General features: G+C 38.0%; 1 protein-coding gene across 2 annotated transcripts in view; it reads right to left on the bottom strand.

Annotated features, from left to right (window-relative positions):
- Positions 1-429: 429 nt before the first annotated feature.
- AADACL2 (arylacetamide deacetylase like 2) overlaps positions 430-20,991 on the bottom strand; it is a 28,941-nt gene continuing 8,379 nt past the window's right edge. Inside the window, exons 3-5 of one of the 2 annotated variants that reach the window (XM_060197640.1) lie at positions 12,571-12,635; positions 10,698-10,869; positions 430-1,466 (exon numbers count right to left, since the gene is read on the bottom strand). In XM_060197640.1, coding sequence (XP_060053623.1) covers positions 864-1,466; positions 10,698-10,869; positions 12,571-12,635 — 840 coding nt within the window. In that variant the 3' untranslated portion in view covers positions 430-863. Of the gene's footprint in view, positions 1,467-10,697; positions 10,870-12,570; positions 12,641-20,991 lie in introns of both variants that reach the window. The other variant, XM_007529566.2, reaches the window with a different exon arrangement.

Consider the following 20,991-nt stretch of genomic DNA (forward strand, 5'->3'; position numbering starts at 1 on the left):
AAACAACATTTACTGGGAACCAGTGGCAAGGGAATCTGACTAACTCCTTTCCATGACAAGACAGACTAGATAGAACTCTAATGAGTCGTATGGAGAAAAAGAAAAAAAAACTACAAGTACCAGTTTACATGATGCAAATGAAATGACATTCTGGACTGATCAGAGGTAGATGAAAAATTTTCTGGGATCTCTAAAATGAAAATGGTCACATTCATGCTCTGAGTGTCCACAGAAGTAACTGGTGCTTCTATGAGCTCAGATCAGACCTGACAGTAAGCATGACTGTCACCAAGATATTTTAGTATCTTCAGGCTCTTATGTGACTGATGGTGTTTTGATAAAAGCTTAATTCTTGGTAACACCTGTTCCCCAAAGAGTAGCCTCAAAGAAAGTTGGTCTTTCTGTCATAACATCATAAATGACTGGAGCTTTTTTTAAACTTTTCTTTTTTATTATATTTTATTTATTTATTATTGAATAGGAACAGAGAGACAATGAGTATGGTAGAGAAACTAAATAGGGAAAGAGATTGAGAGACAACTATAGCCCTACTTCACCACTTGTGAAACTTTCCTGCTACAGGTGGAGACCAGGGTCTTGAACCTGGGTCTTTGTGCACTGTACTGTGTGCCCTTAACCAGGTGCACAACCACATGGCCCTCTGATGTAACTTCTAACTTACTAGAGCTTGTTTCAATAAAGACTGCATCTAAGAAATCAGGATACATGCTGATTATTGAACTGAACTGCCCGTTACCCATAAAAGATATGTTGGATTCCCAGGCCCTAGTATCTCAGAATGGGTCCTCACACATGGTAAACCATACACTGTACAACATGAGTTATTACCTAGCCCCATATTTTTATACATTTTTATCCAGCCAACTAATATACAGATCTCTTATCCTCAAACCCAGTTTTAAGTACAGTGGTGATGTCATGAATGATAAAGCTGCATGGATCCCATCCTCAATATGCTCATGAGTAACTTTAATGCCAACATTTCGAAGTCTTGAAACATAGATAATTCCATCATCTCTCACTATATCATATTGGCAGGTAAGGATATAAGTTGATGGCAAATTCTGTAACAGAGAATCACTAGCCAACAAGGGTGACATTCTGATATCTGTAAGTGCTGGCAAGGAATAATTATATCTTCCAAGAATTGGTTCCACATAAACATAGTCCTTTCTATATTTCTTGGGTAAGAGAGTACTCCAGTTAACAAACTTGAACAGAGGTCTTGATTCCATAGGCATGTATTGGTTTCTTCTCATTGCCTCAGGTAGAGATTCATCTTTGGTTAAATATAAACTCACTAGTTTTATGCCTATATCCCGTGTCAGAACTAAACCATGCTTATTTTCTTGGTAAGAAGGCAAACAAGAGTCAATGATCTGTAAGTTAGGATAAAGTAAAGCTTGTAACTTGATTTTATGTTTTATTTCAAGATTATTCTGCACCTGAAAAAATAAAAAAAACAGTTATGCAATGATTTTCCCTGTACCCATGTACACATAGACGTGCACACGCGCGCGCTCGCGCACACACACACACACACACACACCACTAAGAGGAAGAAGTTTAATTTAGTGATTTAAGCTATCTTGAAATAAATAAATTTACATTAATTGATGTGACATAGCAATTATTTCAGCAATAGTCATAATGTTAATGATATGAAAAGATGCCAAGCTCACCTCAGCAGTAAAGTTTTTAAGCGTGTTTGTTGTATGTGTGGGATAAGACAGAGATGCACATGTCCAGTTATAAAATAAATAAATCCTCTGGATACAATATACACATGGTAACTATAGCTCATAAAACTGTACTTTTAAAAGTTCTACTATAATAGGAATTTGAAATTCTCATCATAAGCCATAATCGATGTATGAAATGATAAATATTAACTAGACTAATTATGGTGATCATTTTACAGTAAGTACCAATACTGAATCATTATCTTATATTATAGAAACTAACAGAATGCTATAAGTCAACTCCATCTCAATTATTTGTCTGTTTGTTTATGGTCATCACCAAGGTCCTACCACTCTGAGCTGACTTTTCAGACAGACAAAGAGAGGTGGGGAAAAGAGGGAGAGGAGAGGAATCACCATATAGAAGGCTTCTCCAAGGCAGTTGGGGCCAGGATCAACCTTGATTGATACATATGGCAAAACAACACACTATTCAAGTGAGATATTTTGCTAACTGTCCACCTCATCATTTTAAAAGTTGAGTGTATATGGCAGGAGGTGAAGTGCTATAAGGGCACTTCTCTCAAGTTAAAATAACTATTACTATGAATTTATTTCTTATAAAATTACTCTTATAGAGGGGGCTAGGCGGTGGCACACTTGATTAAGCGCACACATTGCAGTGCACAAGGACCAGGCTCACAGCCCTGCCCCCACTTGTAGGGGGAAAGCTTCACAAGTGGTGAAGCAGAGCTGCAGGTGTCTCTCTCTGCCACCTTCCCTCTCTCCTCGCCCCTCTCAATTTCTTTTTGTCTTTATCCAATAAATAAATTAAAATTTTTAAAAAGAATTACTCTTGCAACAACCAGAGTAAGTTCCTCTACCTGAAGTAGTTACAGAAGTTCCAGCACCTGGCTCCATGACCACAACAGCACAGCACAGTGGTGCTAGACTTGCTCTAGCAAACTATGTCTTACCACTCAATGAAGCAAGTGCATAAAATAAGTTCAATACACTGGGAAAATAGGAGAGGGAAGAGGATAGAGGAAGAACATATAGAGAGTAGAAGATGGGAGGAGGGCAAGGAGAAATGAGACACAAACAATGATGTCTTTGTCCAAGTCACTAAGGGAAATTACCTGAATGTAGAAATGTGTCTCCAAATTGCCTCTCATCACTGAGGCAAAGTGAAGCAAAAAGGGGATAGAAGTTCAAAACTAAGAGCACTTCAGAAAAGGAATATCCTTACACCTCTACAATGAAATCTTTAAGTTCTGGGGGTTTGACAAATTTAGAAGGAAAATGAGCCAAGCAGAAATTCCCAGACAGAAATTCTTTTAAAGGCTAATCTGTCCCAGGGCACTTAGGTAAATTGTTTATGAACACAAAACAAGATTCTGCCTTCAAAATTCTGAACCTAGGAAAAGAAGCAATCACAGAGCGATGGAACAAGTCTCAAAATTCCTTGTCTACCCCAAGCTTTCATCTCTGTAATGTCACATGAAATCAATTACTCTCCCACAAATGTGTTACTATTTTCACACCTCTATATCTCTATTATGCCATTCATGACATTGTCATTCAATACTTTTTCTCATCTCTCTGTCATCCTTCATAGATCATTTCAATGTCAAAACACTTCATGATATTGAAGGAGCATCTACTTATCAGAACATGCAAGTCTGATGATTTTGTCCAAATCAGAACAACTGTGTCTGATTTAAAATTTTCAATGATTTCACAATACCTTTAGAATCAAGTATAAAAAATAAATTTTCCCTGCCAACTTCTAACCTACCTCTCACTGTACTCTCCTCTGATGTAATATCTATGGAGCAAACTAGCTTCTTTAAACCAAGATCTAAGGAAAGAAATAAACAACTACACAAGCAGGGAGGAGAAACAAATGGATTCATCCACTCCCTTATCAGACAAGTAGCAAAACTAGCTATACCTGATTTCAAAGATGAGTAGACAGCTGCTACTGGTTCCAGCAGTATGCAAGCCAGATGGCATCTTGCTGCAAACTTTATATATTCTCACACTGAGAAATGCATATTGTGAATGCTCTATGCCATTAGGTATTGTTACACAATGGACTGCCAATCAGGTACAGCAGGTTTAAGGGAGTCAGAGACCTCCGCAGAATGAGGACTGCCACAAAAATAAAATGTAACCAGGGCAAGCAATCAATTTGTGGCTCTGAATATAGCTAGGGGCAAAGTGACTTGTGTAGATACATATAATGGAGCCACCTCACTCATATCTCTGCTCCCACTCATATTACAAAACCCGACTATCCACATTTCCTCACTTCCTGCATACAAGCCCTCTCCCTTTCTAACTTTCCCCCTCTTTACCCAGGTATAAAGTTTCCTAGTCTGTAAATTACCACTCTGATTTCTTTGTCTGCCGGCCCCTCTCAGGATTTATCTCAATAATCCTGTCTTGGCTCTCAGAGATACATGTCTCTCTGACTATCTCTTCCTCTGTGTCTCAACCTCTGTTAATTTTCCTTACTTTTTTTTTTTTTACCAGAGCATTGATTGGCTATGACTTATTGAGGTGGTAGGAGGGATTATTGAGTCTGGGACTTCAGAGTCATAGGCATGAGAGTCTCTTTGCATAAGCATTATGCTATCTACCCTGCCCCTCACCATACTTTTTTTTCTTTTCCCCCCCTCTCTCTTCCATACTTTTTTCTAACAGAAATAGAGATATAGAAATTCTTTACATATTCTTCTTCTGGTTAGTACAAATGTCTCCTTTTCTTTTTTTTAATTTTTTTAAATTTTTTTATATTTATTTATTTATTCCCTTTTGTTGCCATTGTTGTTTTATTGTTGTAGTTATTATTGTTGTTGTTGTTGTTGGATAGGACATAGAGAAATAGAGAGAGGGAGGGGAAGACAGAGAGGAGGAGAGAAAGATAGACACCTGCAGACCTGCTTCACCACCTGTGAAGCGACTCCCCTGCAGGTGGGGAGCCGGGATTCGAACTGGGATCCTTATGCCGGTCCTTGTGCTTTGCGCCACCTGCGCTTAGCCCACTGCACTACAGCCCGACTCCCCTCCTTTTCTTTTTTAAAAAATATTTTATTTATTTATTCATGAGAAAGAGAAGAGAAGAGAGAGAAAGAACCAGACATAACTCTGGTACATGTGCTGCCAGGAATTGAACTCAGAACCTCATGCTTGAGAGTTCAGTGCTTTATCCACTGCGCCACCTCCCAGGCCACTAAATGTCTCCTTTTCTAAAACTTGTATTTAAAAAAAACTCACAATTAAAAAGAAATAATACTTCATTTAGATCATTTCCAACAGAATTATGGGCCAAATGGGTTCTAGTATTTACCATACCACTGAAACAGATTCAACTTATTCCTCTCTTAGGAGCTCATTTGAAAATGAAATATATGACTCAATGGAAAATCAATGGCATATTTGTGAGCTACTGTTGTCAGTGGGAAAGAAGATCATAATGAAGGACCTAGTGGGGGTTGTATCATTATATGGAAAACCGGCAAATGTTATGCATGTAGAAACTATGGTATTTACTGTCGAATGTAAAACATCAATTCCCTAATAGAGAAATCTAAAAAAAAAAAATCATAATGATCCCAAATATGGAAAATAAAAGTTACAATGACAAAATTTCTGATGTCAACCTGGAACAAAAATGTCCTTCTTTGCCAAACTGACCTCCATCTGTCATGCCATGGTAAGGTCACTTTGCTCACAGACAGTTTTCAAAAGGTAATGATATCAAAGCTTATAAATTTCTGGCTTAAACAATACTGTTGATGAAGGAGCTCTTCAAATCAGATGAGGCAGAGGAAGAGTCTGGATAAATCAAGTAGGAGGAATGTGTATTATGGCGAATGATGGAATTAGACTTTTGATGATGAACTTACTGTGTTATTTGCAGATATGCATTTATAATAATATATATTTGAATCTATAAAATTCAATAAATGTGTGGTATTTCAAATATAGAAAGAGAACACATTGATTCTGATAACCTAGAGCAAGAATAAAAACTAGTGCAGAGAATACAACTTTTTGATGAAGCTATACCTCATGTAGAAAGCTTAGCATACCATGAAGAAAAAGTAACTTAAAGTGTGATCATAAAAATAAATTAGAATGAGTAAAGGAGGAAACCACCTGGGACCACAACAAGATAGGATAAGAACCACTTTGGGAACCCACCAAAACACCAGAGCATGCAGAGACCGCAACTCTGCCCAGGCCTCCAGTTCTACCCAGTTGAGAAACTTCTCTAAAGAACAAGGAATATCAAAGATCACCTGAGACTGAAATAAGACAAGACTAGGAATACTTTACGAACCTACCAAGTCACCAATGAATGAAAATATATGTGGCTCATGGACAGAGAGGAACCTAAGGAGAAATTCCTGGGGCTAAAGTCCATAACTGCTCTTGAGCTGCTGGTAACAGTCTGGCAGTTTGCCAGTTGAAAATCTACCTCCAGTCTATTTTATAAAAAAAAAAAAAAAAGAAAAAGAAAAAAGAAAAAAGACTGCTGAAGGAAGGAAAGGACTCCCATAAGGCTCACCAAATGCAACTATGAGTCTCCATTGCTATTGCCACTCAGAGGTTGTAGCAGCAGGGGGGAAGCCCTGTGCTGACATCAGAGGGCAGAGAACTGTCCACAAAACTCAGGAGAATATCTACACTCCTGTGGTCTAGAGGTGGGGCTGTATAGTGGAAGCCTTTCCACATTGTTCTCCTAATGAGAACATGGTGAATAATTGCCTCAGAACCTACAGAATATAAATGGGACTTGTTAAGAAACTCACATGGCCCAGCAGTGCTACCCAACTTTGCAGAGAAGCTGAATTGAGCCCAGAGCTTTGGATCCTTGGATGTGGGAGTCCCTTTGCATAACCACTGTGCTATCTCTCCCCCACCCTGCTTTATCTCTTGGTCAGGAGTGAGTGATTATGCTAAAAAATCTACTTACAAGTAAAAAGCCCTCCAGCTGCCATAGCCTACATGGAAGAAAAAGAACAAAAGAGGCTTTAACAGCCACTGTGCTTCAACTCAGGGATTGAGATAACATTGAAGCAACTGTTAATTCCCACAACTATGAATTCTTTAAGTACCTCACTTAGAACACAAGTCAGTCCAGGCAAGAGTGATCAGTGGACTGAAAATCACTGAGAGAAGGACCACATAACACACTATAATAATGGTTAAACCAAGGAGAAACATTAGAGAAATAAACCAGGACAAAAGTCCAGCTAAAAGCCCCCCAGAGATAGAAACAGAAGAATGAGGTCAACATCCAAATGCTATCTGTGGAATTAGTCACATAAGTGAGGAAAGAGTTTGAAAGAATTGTCATCAGAAATGCAGAAACAACAAATAAGACTCTGGAATAAAACACTAATTATCTCAAAGTCATTAGAGAGCTGAAAGATGAAATAGCTAAGCTAAGAACACAACTAGCTGAACAAGCTAAAACAGTATCAGAACAGGATAACAAAATAGATGAACTCCAGAAAACAGTGGAGGGGAGAGAGAATAGAATCAATGAGGCTGAAGACAGAATTAGCAAGATCGAGGACAAATTAAACTAAAAAAGAAGTAAGAGATCTCAAAAAGATATTAAGAGATACTGAAAGCAACAAGAGAGACCTATAGGATGACTTCAAAGGAAATAATATACACCTTATTGGCTTACCAGAGAAAGAAAGAGAGGGAGAGGAAGAAAGCATTCTTCAGAACATAATAGCTGTGAACGTCTCTAGTCTAGACAACATCAAAGACATAAAGGTTCCCAGAAGGTCCCAAACAGAATTAACCCAGACTTAAAGACACCAAGACATATCATATTGAGAATGAAAAGGAATAAGGATAAAGAAAGGATCTTGAAGGCTGCAAGAGAAAAACAAAAGAGTCACCTACAGAGGAAAACCCATAGGACTAGCAGCAGATTTCTCCACATAAACACTACAGGCCAGAAAAGAATGACAAGATATTTATCAAGTGCTCAATTATAAAGGCTTTCAACCAAGACCACATTATCGTATCATTCAGACTAGATGTAGGCATAAAAATCTTCTCAGACAAGCAACAGTTGAAAGCATCAACTATCACAAGCCTGCCCTGAAAGAAGTACTGAAAGGTCTCCTATAAACAGTCAGATCACCATAAACATACTATATAACAGAACAATCTAAAAATCAACAATAATGGCATTAAAACATCTTCAATCTATACTATCAATAAATGTCAATGGACTGAATTCACCTATTAAAATACACAGAGTAGGAAGACGGGTCAGAAAACACAACCCAACCATATGTTGTCTGCAGGAATCCCACGTAACTCAACAAGACAAACACAGACTCAAAGTGAAAAGATAGAAAACTACCATACAAGTGGACCAAAAAAAAAAAAAAGTAAGGAATAGCTATGCTCATATCTGGCATGATAGACCTTATAGTAAATAAAATTTAAAAATATAAGGATGGACATTACTTAGTGCTGAGAGGATCAATCAATCAAAAGGACTTTGATTATCAACATCTGTGCACCCAAGAAGAGGCCATCAAAATACATCAAACATCTACTGCAAGAGTTACAGAAGTATATTAACATCACACAGTAATAGTAGGGGACTTCAAAACCCCACTCTTTCAAGTTGACAGATCATCCAGGCAGAAAAATCAATAAAGAAACAAAGGAGCTAAATGAAGAGATACGTAAACTTGAACTATTGGACATTTTCAGAGTAAAAATAGTGATTTCACTGTTTTCAGTCCATGGATGGAGCTTGAAGAAATCATGTTAAATGAAATAAGTCAGAAACAGAAGGATTAATATGGGATAATCTCATTCAAAAGCAGAAGTTGAAAAACAAGATCAGAAGAGAAAACACTAAGCAGAACTTGGACAAGAGTTGCACCAAAGGAAAAGTCTCTAGGGTGGGTGGAGCAGGATGGGGAGAGTACAGGTCCTGGGAAAGGATGACAGAGGACATAGTGGGGGTTATATTGTTGTGTGGAAAAATGATAAATGTTATACAGGTACAAACTACTGTATTTACTGTCTACTGTAAAACATTAATCCCCCAATAAAGAAATTTAAAAAAAGAAATAAAGAGTGGGTAAAGGAAATTAGTTTTTTTTCCTATGGTTAAAGCACACTTTATTTCTAATGCAGTGTTTTCTGCTGGGTAACAATCTCTCTGTATATACAGATCAGAAAGTTGTACAGATGCTCTTGTAGAGTTAATCCAAAGGATATAATGATGTCAAGTTTTAATTCACTTCAAGAGAACAGTTTATGGCTGAGAGAGGTGGCTCAGCAGTAGAGCACAGAATCTGTGTGCATAAGCTTCCACTCCAGCACTACACATGCCAGAGCTGAGCACTACTAGATCTCTCTTTCCCTCTTTATGAATTAGTTAATTAAAATGTAAGACAACAAGTTTTGCTGTCCTGCAAGTTTTTCTCAAAATCATATCTGTTTGGGACAGCTATATTAATATTTGGAGAGCACCCTGCTGGGAAGCTACAAAGTATATCATACTACTTAACCTCTATGGCACATTCAATCTTCATTTCAATAGTTTTCTTCACTTAGGAAGTCACACAAATATTACAACACGTACATTTGGGCTTACAGGTGTTGCAAAGTGCTGCATGATCATTACTAGTTAAATTGGGGGGAACTTTCAGATTCTTAAAACTCACAAGATAGATTTTAGATAAAATTCAGGATCACATTGCAGAGTGTCTTGCATATCAATTGGTATAAGCATCACAGTCTCCAGCTGGCATTCCCTATCACATTTTTCACTTTCCCACAGCAATATTCTTCAAATAAGTGACATGTTTCTAATATGCAGAAAATTAACACAGTTTGGGGAATAAACTGCAGAAATCAACAAGTCTATTCATTTGTAAAATTTCTTTTTGGCAATGAAAGGCTCTTTTTTTGCCCCTAGTAATTAGTACTTAGGACCTTAGGTGATGTCTTGCTAGGTAAGTCACTTGTTTTGCCATGAATAATACCCTGGATTTGATCCCATGCACAACACCGAGGGGACTACATAGGTCTTAAACTACAGAAAAGAAACTGGTCTCCATGATATTATTCATGCTTCAAGGCCCTGAGCTCATTTCCCAGCACTTCAGAGAGAGAGAAGAGAGACAAAATATAGAGCCATTGCAGAAGTTAAAATGGAGAATATTAAAGATTGTAGAGTTATAACACTTTCCAAATAATTTAGTGAGACCACTATAATCCTTACATCAAAGCCCAATAAATATTTTTTTTAAATACTGTGGATGAAGGTAGATAATATAATGGTAATGCAAAGAGACTCTCATGCCGGAGGCTCAATTCTAGGGTTCAGACCCCTGTACCACCATAGCAGAACTGATTGAGCTGATTAATGCTCTGGTTAAAAAAGAAGAAGAAGAAGAAGAAGAAGAAGAAGAAGAAGAAGAAGAAGAAGAAGAAGAAGAAGAAGAAGAAGAAGAAGAAGAAGAAGAAGAAGAAGAAGAAGAAGAAGAAGAAGAAGAAGAAGAAGTAGAAGAGAAGAAAGAGAAGGAGAAGGAGGATGAGGAGAAGAAAAGGAAGAAAGAGAAGGCAAACCAGGCTCTCAACCCCTTTAGTTTAGAAAATAGTAACAAATTTTTAATTTATTATGAGGTTCATGCCTGGTATTATTATGCCATATGGGCATAATTTAACACCTCCCATAATTTATATAATACACTACATTAAAATATAGGAGAAAAATCTCAATAGATGCTTTAAGAACACTTGTCAAATCTGGCACTCATTTACACAAAAGCTATCAGCAATAGAAGGAGCTTCTCAGGTAAGATCCAATTACAAAAATCATCCAGTTGGCATCATACTTACTGGTTATATATAAGCAATCTTCCTCCTAAGAGGCAGAGCAAGACAATTATAGTCAGTATGAATACATAAAGAGAGACATACACATACCTCCTGAGTCACAGCTGCAGCTAACATGCCCCCAGAACTGTCCCCTGAAACACAGATCCGGGTGGGATCTACTCCATATTTTGCAAGAATTTCATCCTGAAGAAAAAACTTGACTAGAGTGATACAATCTTCAAACTGAGTGGGGAAGAGGTGCTGGGGAGCCAGTCTGTAACTTTCAAAGAAAAAAAGAAATGAATAGTGTATTTCAGTCCTTTCTAAAAGAATTACTTATAGTTGCATCTCTCCAGGTAGCTTTTGAATATGAAGTTTAGACCACTTAACACCAAGCTCTTTAATGTAATCTTCCAAAGACAATCAAACCTGTGCTTTTCACTAAGTCCTTATTGGACTGGAAAGTGAAAATCTGCATAAAGATCTTGAGAGTATCTGTATCTAAGGTCTATGGAAGGCATGGCATAAGAGGAGTCAGGACAGAATTGGAGACTTCCTGAGAATGTAAAGAAAACTTTTCTTTTCCCCATCTCCAGGCTTTCACTGCTCCCGGCTGAATTTTTTTGAATAAAGACAGAAACAGAGAGACAGAGGAAGCTAAGGAAAACACAGCACTGAACCTTCCCCTTGTATCGTGAGCACTATGTTCAAATCTAGGTCACATATATGGCAAAGCAGGCACTCTCTCTCAGATGAGCTATCTTGCCAGCTCTCTAAGCATAATTTCTTTTTAATCATTTCACTATGGAAACAGTGATTTGCAGGACAATTGTTGACATGCTGAAATAGTCTCTTACCTCTCTCTAAAAAAGGAAAATACCTAAAAACTATAATCTAGAAGTATTACTGAGGACAGGAATATTCTAGGTACTGTAAATAATTATGACAATAATGGCAATCACTCTTTAGATGATAACATTTTCATTTGAGTTTACACTGTGAATTTATGCATCTTCCTAGCTAAGAACAAACAATAAAACACATGTCGCCATCTATTCTAAGAACCACTTAGAGATTACGCTTTATGCTTTTGTTACCAATAACTATGAAGGGAGTAGGAAAAAAAATACTAATTCCTCTGCAGAATGTCTGCTTCAGAAATCCAGACTATCCCAGTGTAAGAAGATCCTGAGTTAAAGAATCAAGCCTGTGGCACAACCAGTTAGATGCACATAGTACAAAGTGCAAGGATCCAGGTTTGAGCTCCAGTTCCCCACCAGCAGGGGAGATACTTCACAAACAGCGAAGTAGGTTTGCAGGTATCTATCTTCCTACCTCTCTATCTTTCCCTCCCCTCTCAAATTCTCCTTGTCCTGTTCAATAAAAATGGAAAAAATGGCCACTAGGTACTATGGATTTGTATTGCCAGTGCCAGCACTGAGCTCCAGAGATAACCCTAGAGGTGACAAAAGAAATTCCTGAGTTGTGTTAAGATATTCTGGCATGCTCTGGCCAAGTTGATAATACAAGATCAGTTATACTGAGAGTGGCTTAAAATTGAGTCTATCTCCGCCTGTGCTTCCTACATTACTGCAAATAAGAATCATATAAAACATTTCAGTATCAATCCAACCTAGTACTCAAGACATTTAAAGAGTGTTTTATTTTACACTACATAGCCATGTTACTCAAAACACAATTAGGGTCATATATAGGAATTGGGTTTTACATGTCCAGAGCAGTAGTGTTTGCAAAAATGCTTACCCAGTGTCTTTGGAGAGGTTGTTGGAGAGATTCCAGCAAACACAAGAGAATAATGAAATAGTGGCCCCATTTGAGGAATAGGCCTTGTTGCATATATAATTAAATGATACATTGTTATTATTTTAATTATATTTGAAGTATTGCTAAATTTATTTGAAACTCAGACCTCTACTCGGAGAAAGCAAAAGTCAGTACTCAAAGAAAGACATGTTCTTACTCCACACCCAGAACAACAGCATCAAGTTTGTTGGCTGTCCATCTATTCAAGAAATCCGTAGCCCTCTGCTCTGAAATAAAGAAATAAGTGTCATAGTATGCCCTGTTATTAAGAAGCAGCAGAAATGTTTACAGCTATGAACCTGGAAATGAGTGTGATTTGTGTGTGTGTTCATAGGGCTCTCTATTTCCCATCTCATTAGTGAATTCTTAATCGGTATATAACACTCTATAGAAATGTCTTTGCAATCACTCTCCAGAAGTGAAAAGATGACTTTGCTACTGAGTGTCTGGAGGACACAAAAATCAGCCTCCATCCATTATAATTTTCCTCTGCCTTTTGCTATCTGCCCTCAATGACCCTCCCAAAATTACTGTGTGGCCAGAGTCCAATAAACTTAACAGGCCTTCTAGCTGATCCTGGGGCAAAAAATTGAAAACATTTTTTTCTTGATATAATGATTTAAAAGATTATAAGATAATAGGGAGATAGTTCCACACCACTCTCATCACAAAGTTCCCTGCCCCCTAGATCAACTAAAAAACCATCCTCTAGCTGAATCACTTAAATCATTTTCTTTTGACAAGTTCACTGTGAAATTGGCAGACTTTTTTTTTTCTGAAATGTTAGTTTCAGAAACCTGAATAAAACTTTATTCACTGACAATACTGAGAAGAAAATACAAAAAAAAAAAAAAAGCTATATCCCCCTGATAGTGACTGACACAAAAAGGCTCATTTCTGTCTAATGCCACAAAAGCACCAAAACTGCGTACCAGCCTTTAAAACTTTTTGCACAAAAGAGAGGACAGAGTACTTCTCACTCAGAACAGATATCTAACCTGTGGGTCAAGGTCACTATTCATTTTGGTAGAGATGAGGGGAGGTCCAGAAGACTAGAATCGAGATTTCCCAACACCTGTACACCCCACCCACAAATTTCTTCTGGCCAGAGTGGGAGATAACGATGTAAGATATTCAAGGCAGTGTCTACCTGTCATCCAACCCTGTACACACACATACACTTCCTACTACAGGACACTGGCTCATATGCCAAGGAAGAAAGAGGGTGGAGATAAGATAAAATGACTTTTCTTTGAAATATTAAATCACCTATAATCTTAGATCAGGAAGAACAGAAGCAACTGGTGATGTCACTTTATAAGATACAGCTATATGTAAATAGGATTAAAGGACAAATTATGGTGAAGTTTTGTATGATACAGCAAATCCTAGCAATGGGATTTTCAACATTAACCCAATTGGCAAATATTTTAGTTGTAAAAAAACTATCTATTGCCTTCTTAAACCTTAAGACAGCAAGAACCTTCCCCATTCTCTATAAAACCCATATTTCTTCCAGCCCTGCAACATTTTGGAGTGAGGGTCTCTTTCCTGCATGCTTCTCTCAATTCATACCAATTGACACTGCATCTGCTGATCTCAGCCTAATCAGTGGAGCCAGTATATCTTGGTATGTTTCACTTCAGACTGCATTCAGAGACATCAGGCATGGAATATCAGCCCTCCAGCTTCATTACTCTGATGAGACCTTTCTTAGCTCATAGGAGTCCTTAATTCCATTTCAGGTGGTGCACTTCCTAACAAAGCCTCAAAATCTAGATATAGACAAGGGCCCATGAAATAGGGCATATGTACACGTTTCTATAAGCTAGGGGAAAATATATACCTTAAAGCAAAAGTGCACAATATTTTTCAGTGGCCTAATGAGTATAGCAAGCAAGTAGGAAGATCTCAAAAAAGACACCATAAAGTATCTAATCAGACAGCTTTTACTTAGACCTAGATACCCTCCTCAACACCTATTTCACTTCCTTCAATCACTCCAAGCTAACCTTGTCAGAAAAAGTAAGGACTACAAAAGTTGTATAAGGGCAAGAGACCGGCATACTTTAATGACAACTCTTTGGTCACTACCAAGTCACCCCATCATCTGAGGCCCTAGTCAGGGAGTCCTGGAATTCCTACACAAACATGATAGGCCTAGAGCTCTAACAGATCCCTCTCCTCACGGTCACTGATCATATCCATCAGGAATAGCATAATGGAGCAGCAGTGTTTCTCTCCTCTCGTCTCCCTGGCCAACTAGGAATACCAAAGGAGATAATCTGGGACCTCAACAAAGACTAGCGTAACTTCAGGAACCCACCAAATCACCGGTGAGTGCAAATACATGTAGCTCGTGGACAGAGAGGAGCCTAGGGAAAGATTAAGTGGTTGGTAACAGTCCAGCAGTTTACCAGTTGAGACACCACCTCCAGTCTGTTTTACCAACAAAAACACTGCTGAAGGCAGGAAAGAACTCCCTTAAGACTCACCACATGCAACTGTGAATCTCCATTGCTACTGCCCTCAGAGGCTGGAGTAGCAAGGGGAGGCCCTATACTGACACCAGGGGAGAGAGAACTAACTAGGAAACTCAGGAGAAGATCTATACCTTGGTGGCCTAGCAGTGGAGCTGTGTAGTGGGAGCCTAACATGTTATTCTCCTCAGAACACACACAATATAAACGGGACTTGTTTAGAAATTCACAGGGCCCAGGAGATAGCTCAGATTGGCAGAGAAGCTGAATTGAGCCTCCAGATTTGGATCCCTGGGGTGTGAGAGTTTCTTTGCATAATAGTAGGGTGGAAAACAGGATGTGACATAGAGAGGGTGGAGTGAAAAAAAGAATGCAAACTAGTGGTGGAAAACAGGGTGTGACTAGGAGAGGGGGCGGAGCGAAAAGAGAGTGAGAACCAGTGGGGATTAAACCAATGCCCTGTAGGCAGGGTGGTTCTCAGCTAAAACAGTGATTATGTAAGTAGACCACAGCGTTAAGTGGGGGGAACCAGTGTACTGCCCAACACATAACCACTGTGCTATGTCTCCCCCACCCTACTTTATCTCTTGGAGAGGGAATAAACTAAGAAGCATACTTATAGTTTAAAAGCCCTCAGGGAAGGAAAAGTACAAAAGAGAATTTTAAGCCATGGTGGTTCAACCCAGGGATTAAAATAATATTGAAACAACTGTCAATTTCCACAACTGTGAGCCCTTTAAGTAACTTACTTAGAAATAAGTCAATCCAGTCAAGAGTGATCAGTAATTTAAAAACAACTGAGAGAGGCACCCCATAATATACTATACAAAATGGTTAAACCAAGAAAAAGAAATATTGGAGAAATGAACCAGGACAAGAGTCCAGCTAAAAGCCCTCCAAAGGTTGAAGCACAAAATAATGAAGTCAACATCCAAACACTAGTTAAGGAAGTAATCACAGGAGTGAGTAAAGAGTTTGAAAGAATTTGCATCAGATATGCAGAAACAACAAATAAGACTCTGGAATAAAACACTAATTATCTCAAAGTCATTAGAGAGCTGAAAGCTGAAATAGCTGAGCTAAGAACACAGCTAGTTGAACAAGCTAAAACAGTATCAGAACAGAGTAATAAAATAGATGAACTCCAGAAAACACTAGAGGGGAAAGAAAATAGAATAAATGAGGCTGAAGACAGAATTAGCAAGATTGAGGACAAATTAGAGACAACTAAACAAGAAGTAAGAGATCTCAAAAAGAGATTAAGAGATACTAAAAGCAACAAGAGAGACCCATAAGATGACTTCAAAGGAAATAATATACTCCCTATTGGCTTACCAGAGGAAGACAGGGAAGGGAAGAAAGCATTCTTCAGAACATAATAGCTGTGAACATCTCTAGTCTAGACAATATCAAAGACATAAAGGTTCAATAAGTCCAGAGGGTCACAAACAGAATTAACCCAGACTTAAAGACACCAAGACACATCATACTGAAAATGGAAAGCAATAAGGATAAAGAAAGGATATTGAAGGCTGCAAGAGAAAAACAAAAGAGTCACCTACAGAGGAAAACCCATAAGATTAGCAGTAGACTTCTCCACACAAACACTACAGGCTGCCGGGCTAGCTTTGCAGGTGGGAGAGAGATGACCAGGGACTCATGGCTGAGCTGGGACTCAGTTCAGTCTTTACTGATGAGGAATGCAGTGCAAGCTAGCTAGCTCTAATCACAATTCTGTCCTATATATATCTCCTCAGGTGGAAGTGTCAAGTCAGAAGAGGATGTACGTATGATAGGGGGTGGGGAGAAGGAAAAAGTGCACGAACCAGTGGGGATTAAACCAGTACAAATAAAACAATGATTATGTAAATAGACCAGAACGTCAAGCAATGAAACAGAAGGGGTCTTAGAAGCAGAATTTAGAAGCAGACCAACAACAGGCCGGAAGAGAATGGTAAGATATCTATTGAGTGTGCAATGAGAAAGACTTTCAACCAAGATGACTGTATACTGCAAGACTGTCATTCAGACTAGATGGAGACATAAAAACCTTCTCAGACAAGCAACAGTTGAAGGAATCAACTATCACCAAGCCTGACCTGAAAGAAGTTATGAAAAGTCTCCTATAAAGAGTCAGACCATCATAAATATGCCATATATCATAACTTTCTAAAACTCTACAGGAATGGCATTAAACTATCTTCAATCTTTGATATCAAAATGTCAATGGCCTGAATTGACCTATTAAAAGGCACAGAGTAGGAAGAAGGGTCAGAAAATACAACACAACCATATGCTGTATACAGGAAACTCACATAACTCAACAAGACAAACACACAATCAAAATGAAAGAACAGAAAACTACCATACAAGCCAATGAACCACAAAAAAGGACAGAAACAGCTATTCTGATATCTGACAGGATAGACTTTAAAATAAATAAAATTTTAAAAGCTAGGGATGGGCATTACTTAATGCTCAGTGGGTCAGTCAATCAAGAGGACTTAACAATTATTAACATCTATACACCCAATGAGAAGCCATCTAAATACATCAAACATCTATTGAATGAGGTACAACAATATGTTAACAGCAACACAGTAATAGTAGGGGACTTCAGTACCCCACTTTCTCAACTGGGAAGATCATCCAGGCAGAAAATCAAAAAGACATGAGGGAGCTAAAGGAAGAGATAGATAAACTAGAACTACATTCAGAGTCATTCACCCAAAAAAATGGAATACACATTCTACTCAAGTCCACATGAGTCATTCTCAAGGATAGACCATGTGTGAGGCCACAAAGACAGCATCAACAAACTCAAGAGCATTGAAATCATCCCAAGCATCTTCTCAGACCACAGTGGAATTACACTAACACTTCACAATCAACAAAAGATTAGTAATAGTCCCAAAAATGTGGAAGCTCTACAGTACACTCCTTAACAACTACTGGGTTAAAGAGGAAATAAAGGAAGAAATCAAAATGTTTTGAGAGTTCTAAGAAAATGAAGGACAAGCTATCAAAATATTTGGGACACAGCTAAGGCAATACTGAGAGGGAAGTTCATAGCCATACAAGGACACATTAGGAAACAAGAAAAAGCACAAATAAACAGCCTGATTGCACAACTTAAAGACCTAGAAGAAGAACAACAACAAAGGAACCCTAAAGCAATCAGAAGGACAGAAATCACTAAAGTTAGGGCAGAAATAAATAACATTGAAAATAAGAAAACCATACAAAAGACCAACGAAAGTAAATGTTGGTTCTTCAAAAGAGTGAACAAAATCTTTAGCCAGACTCACAAAACAAAAAAGGGGGAAGACCAAAATAAATTGGATAGTAAATGAAAGAGGAGATATCACAACAGACACCACAGAAATTCAACATATCATGTGAGGCTTCTATGAACAACTATATACCACCAAGCTAGAAAACCTGGAAGAAATGGACAATTCCTTAGATACCTATGAACTTCCAAAATTAAATAAAGAGGATGTAGATAACATGAACAGGTACATCACAGCTAATGAAATTGAAACAGTTATCAAGAATCTTCCCACCAATAAAGTCCTGGACCAGATGGTTTTACAAATTAATTCTACAAAACCTTCAAAGAAGAACTAGTACCTCTACTTTTAAGTCTTCCAGAAGATTGAAGATACTGTAATACTCCCTTCCAGCTTCTATGAAGCCAACACCACTCTGATAATAAAAATAGGGACACAACCAAAAAAGAAAACTACAGACCAATATGATGAAAATAATGCTAAAATATTGAATAAAATTCTAGACATTTAATATACTGGATACAGCAGTATATTAAAAAGATTGATCATCATGACCAAGTAGGGTTTATCCCAGACATGCAAGGGTGGTTTAATATACATAAATCAATCAACATGATCCATCACATCAATAAAAATAGGACCAAAAACCACATTATCATATCAATAGATGCAGAGAAAGCCTTTGTCAAAATGCAACATTCCTTTATATCAAAACACTACAAATAATGGGAATAGATGGAAAATTCCTCAAGATAGTGGAGTCTATATAGAGCAAACCTACAGTCAACATCATACTCAATGGTAAAAAACTGGAAGCATGTCCCCTCAGATCAGGAACTAGACAGGGCTGCCCACTATCACCATTACTATTCAACATTGTGTTGGAAATTCTTGCCATAGCAATCAGGCAGGAGCAAGGAATTAAAGACATACAGATTGAAAGAGAAGAAGTCAAACTCTCCCTACCTGCAGATGACATGATAGTATACATAGAAAAATCTACGGAATCCAGAAAGAAGCTACTGGAAATCATCAGGTAATACAGTAAGGTGTAAGGCTACAAAATTAACATTCAAAAGTCAGTGGCATTCCTCTATGCAAACACTAAGCTAGAAGAAGTTGAAATCCAGAAATCAATTCCTTTTACTATAGCAACAAAAACAATAAAATATCTAAATAAAATATCTAAAATATAAACCAATAAAATATCTAACCAAAGAAGTGAAAGACTTGTGTACTGAAAATTATGACTCACTCCTCAAGGAAATTGAAAAAGACACAAAGAAGTGGAAAGATACTCCATTTTCATGGGTTGGAAGAATTAACATCATCAAAATGAAAATACTGCCCAGAGTAATATACAAATTTAATGCTATCCCCATCAAGATCCCAACTACATTTTTAGGAGAATAGAACAAATGATAGAAATCTGGAACCAGAAAAGACCTAGAATTGCCAAAACAACCTTGAGAAGAAAGAACAGAACTGGAGGCATCACACTCTCAGATCTCAAATTGTATTATAGGGCCGTTGTCATCAAAACTGTTTGGTATTGGAACATGAATAGACACACTGACCAGTGGAATAGAATTGAGAGCCTAGAAGTAAGCCCCCACACCTATGGACATATAATCTTTAACAAAGGTGTCCAGACTATTAAATAGGGAAAGCAGAGTACAAACTATTGTATTTACTGTTGAATGTAAAACATTAATTCCCCAATAAAGAAATTTTTTAAAAAAGGAATAACCTAATTGACCCCTTTGGGGGACCTCCATAAGACCTTGTCCTAAATGTGGATTTACAATGGTAGAGACAGTCCCATTCTCCAAGGGGAGGTCAGGCAACACACTTTACCACTCGAGGAAGATGGGTCCTAAAATTAGTGCAGCCTAGAATGTTCCTAGTAATGAACATAGAATGTGAGCTTAGACCTCCAGGGACGCAGAGGTTTACATAAGCTCCTGTGCTGAATATGGGCCCCAGATCAAATTGATAAGGTACACAGTTCACAACATTTGTATATTTTTCATATATTTGGGAGCTATGTTCTTCCCTGATCTAGCTTTCTTGTCCTTTTCCCTACTATGACATCATCTCCCCAGAAAATAACTTGGGTCCACCTGCATATTAGCTGTCAGGCTCAGGCAAAAAACTAGTAAAGTCATGGGCCCCTTGGAATATACCTAAAATAGACCTACTAGCTACTATTTCCAAAATGGAGACCCAAAATCTCATATTCAATATTCTGGCCTCTAGGTTCCTGACTATTTAACAATTTGTTCTGCTTTATATCTTAACTCTTTTTAAGCCACCAGGTTCCAGATGATGCCATGATGTCATCCTGACTTCCCTGGGCAGACAACCCTATTGGTGTGTCCTGGATCCCCACCTTTCCAAAGCCCTGTCCCACTAGGGAAAGAGATAGGGTAGGAGTATGGATTGACCTGCTAATGCCCATGTTCAGCATAGAAGCAATTACAGAAGCCAGATCTTCCACCTTCTGCACCCCATAATGATCCTAGATCCATGTTCCCAGAGGGATAAAGAATAGGAAAACTTCATGGGACAGGGAATTGGGGCTAGGAGTGGGATGGGACAGTCTTTTGGTGGTAGGAATGGTGTCTATGTACTTAAAGAAAATTAAAAAAAAATAGGAAAGCTTTCAAGTGTGGGATGCAGAGTTCTGGTGGTGGGAATTTTGTGGAATTGTCCCCCTCTTATCCTATAGTCTTGTCGATATTTTCATTTTATAAATAAGTCAAAAAAAAGATTTCCCAATGCTGGGATGGGGGAAATGGTATA

This window comes from Erinaceus europaeus, chromosome 9 (genome assembly GCF_950295315.1).
Source record: "Erinaceus europaeus chromosome 9, mEriEur2.1, whole genome shotgun sequence".
Classification (NCBI taxonomy): Eukaryota; Metazoa; Chordata; class Mammalia; order Eulipotyphla; family Erinaceidae; genus Erinaceus; species Erinaceus europaeus.